At 43.6% G+C, this 2,991-nt stretch overlaps 1 protein-coding gene across 1 annotated transcript; it reads left to right on the top strand.

The window, feature by feature from the left end:
* Positions 1-1,203: 1,203 nt before the first annotated feature.
* Positions 1,204-2,846, top strand: LOC110975800 (uncharacterized). The gene is made up of 2 exons (XM_022228589.2): positions 1,204-1,412; positions 1,750-2,846. Exons 1-2 carry the CDS (start codon positions 1,332-1,334, stop codon positions 2,182-2,184), a joined length of 516 nt encoding a protein of 171 aa, XP_022084281.2. The 5' UTR covers positions 1,204-1,331; the 3' UTR covers positions 2,185-2,846.
* The last annotated feature ends 145 nt before the right edge of the window (positions 2,847-2,991 follow it).

The following is a 2,991-nucleotide window of genomic DNA, read 5'->3' as shown; positions in this document are numbered from 1 at the left end:
GACCCGACCCGTAAGTTGTATTTTTGTACTTCGACTGGTACCTAGAGGGCGCACCTAATTACCCTAGTCACCGACCATCTGCAGATGTTCGTCCGAGTCGTGGACAGTGGCGTATCCGGCATGAGGTGCTGGTTGGGACGAAGAGGGATTTTTTTGTCTAAAAACGGACGTCAAACAAAATCTCTCCCCCTTCCATACAAAAAGGTGGAACTAGCGTTTCGAAAGTTTTGTGTTTTCAATGGAAAAATAATTCCCAACAGGTCTCCGGGGGAACTACGCAACTTCTCCCACCCCGGCGCTAGACATGCCACTGAGCATAGAGACGAGTAACCCCCCCCCCAAAAAAAAGTAGCAACAAGTTTCAATATAATAAGGTGATTTTCTTGTAAAGACATAAATGCGGGGGGGGGCTTTTTCATGTTTTCTCTTTTCCAACAGCGTGTGAAGCCTCTAGCCTCACCCCTCAGAAAGGCTCAGTAAGAGGGCTCCCCCTAATTTTGGCTAAAACTGGATCCGCTCCCCCCCCAAAAAAAAGAAAGGCCTCGAACGCGGAAAGCCATTTATTATGCCAGTCAAGCCTGTTTTGTCTTACAGTCCTGTGCCCCCTGCAGAAACCACCCTAACTGAGCCAGAAAACTGTCCAACAGTTTTTACTCAACTTCAAAAAGATTACGCCAATTACGCCAACAGATTAATGCAATTTTTGGTTTGTCAGAAACGACAAGTTCGAAAAATCGGTGTCCATTTGTGTGTTCTTATGATTCCATGGCGCTGAGCATTTCCAGTCACTTTTTGTGAACAGACTTGTTGTACGTTCAGAGTTCAGCTGCATCTTTCTCCCCTTCCTATAATTATACAAATTTGTTTCTACTCTTGCAACAGATAGTAGTGACAAGAAAGTCCTATTTGGCAGTGCAAAAGTTATAAACCAAAGATGGAATTGTTTTACCCCCACCGGCTGTGTATACCACCCCACCCCCTGTTTTTCGCACCATTGATGAGGCCTTGTATTTGGTATCACTATTTCTCGGTAAGTTTACAACACCTCTTGTTTGTGGTCGTTGTTATGCCAGTGAATATTGGTCAGGCGCACTTCAATAAAAAGAGAAAAGCACAATCGATGAAGGGCCCTCTCTTCTGAATAGGCACTGATCGAGGAAAATCAATAAGAAAAGTTGAATAGGAGACTTAACATTCTGAAAAGTGGGGACGTACATATAAGCTCCGTTCTTGCGGATTGCAGCACCGCAACTAGGCCTATCAGACCATGAACCTTGGGCAGACGGAGTAGTGTTCCGTACGTTCTGGGCTGAACGGTCAACTTTTTACCGATGCGCCACAAGATGCGCTCACTGATCCTGCTGGTTGTGTTCGGCACTCTCTTGGCCTGCTCTTGGGCCGAGAAAGCGAAGGTAAGGCCGATGGTTTGTTCATGAAAAGTTTTTGAGAACATTTGGCCCAGACTAAACTATCATCGAATTAGCAACGGAAGATGCGTATCACCAAATCTGCCCCGTAAATTGACCAGTGGCACTTAGAGTTACGCTCCTGTTTTTCAAAGGAGTTTTATTGAGACATTATTTTGCTGGTCCAGTAAAAAGTCATGAATTGTGTAAACGTGATCTATTTACATTTCTTGATCCAACACAGCACGCGGTAGAGTTGTGATGCGGTTGTACAATGGTGGAAAAGCGTATCCTTTGGACTCGATTCTTTTCAACCTCTTAAGCTTGTTCCAATTATCTACAGGTTGAAGGAGCGGCGGCAAATCAACAGCAACACCAGAAATTCCGGAAGGAAGCTGTGAAAAAGAAGGTCCTAGCGGACATCGTCAAGGTCAAGATATCCACAGCGCCTGAGAACGTCAAGCGCAAGGAGCTGAAGCACATCTTCGACAACCTCAAGCGCTACGAGGAGAAGACGTCGGACACACTCTCCACTTCTCAGGCTGGTAAGCCCCTGCCCCAAGTACCCAGCAAGGAGGAGATAGTTCAGGCGGTGGAGCGGCTCGAGAAACGGGCTCAGAGTTTCAACAAGCAGCAGAAGGGGAAGATGTTGCCGAAAGCGGGGACTTCTCTCCGCCGGATGTCTGAGGAGACCACTAAGGCCAGCACCGGGCAGCAAAGGCAACGCCGAGCTATTCCGGCCAAGCAAGTCCGCACCTCGTTTGCTCGTGCCGCTTAAGGGTGTTGAATTTATCCCACAACAATAGGTTTCCGGAACTGTTAATTTTGCGGCAAATGAATATAACATGCAGACACCACGCTGTTTCTGTTTTGCCTGTAGTAATGGAAAATTTGCATAAGTGACAATCATCATGTATTTTCCAGTGTTTTGCTTCAAATGTCTTCCCTTGAACTTTATTGTAAAAACCCTCATTCAGTGCTTTCTTCAAACACAAAAGTTGGAAATAATGTAACTTTTTTGAAGTGTTTGTTACTTCATCAGTTTTGTATTATTGCTTTTATAAGGGTAGCATACATTTCTGGGTTTGTTCATTTTGTCAAAGATGTTGAGCATGTAAGAAATATTTGGTCAAGGCTGTAACTGACAGTATCTTGGTACTGAAAACTATGTATTAGGCCAACGTTGTTCGTTTCTCTCACCGTCAGGTTTGCTTAAAAACGGGATTTAGGCCTAATGCCTAGAATAATTTTACACTGGAACTTTTATCGCTATGTAACGCATATTCGATAATTCAGATTCACGACCATATAAATACCCTTTTCAAAGTCAAATCAAGGACCAGGAAATTTTGGGTTACTGAACCTGAATTGTATGATTGAAAATGTTTTACAAATGAAGATTTGTAGTTTCTATTTGAGGAATAAAATCTAAGGGCTTACTTTTGTCTGAAAGTTTGGACGTTTTGTTGTGTACTGAAAATTGTTCAATTTTGTATAATTTATTTCTGAGTTCTGTTGCCAAACTTGAATTTGCTTCGAGACAGAAAAAAAAGGTTTTGACATCGGTTTCCGCCCGTTTTATCGT

Source organism: Acanthaster planci, linkage group LG11 (assembly GCF_054643075.1).
Source record: "Acanthaster planci isolate LZ-2023a linkage group LG11, COTS_SCS, whole genome shotgun sequence".
NCBI lineage: Eukaryota > Metazoa > Echinodermata > Asteroidea > Valvatida > Acanthasteridae > Acanthaster > Acanthaster planci.
This window is presented reverse-complemented; position numbering and strand designations above follow the sequence as displayed.

Excerpts from the sequence above, each read along its gene's own strand:
- LOC110975800 (XM_022228589.2), top strand. The coding sequence starts at position 1,332 with ATGCGCCACAAGATGCGCTCACTGATCCTGCTGGTTGTGTTCGGCACT. Across the intron at positions 1,413-1,749 it reads CTTGGGCCGAGAAAGCGAAG|GTTGAAGGAGCGGCGGCAAA; the intron begins GTAAGGCCGATG and ends AATTATCTACAG.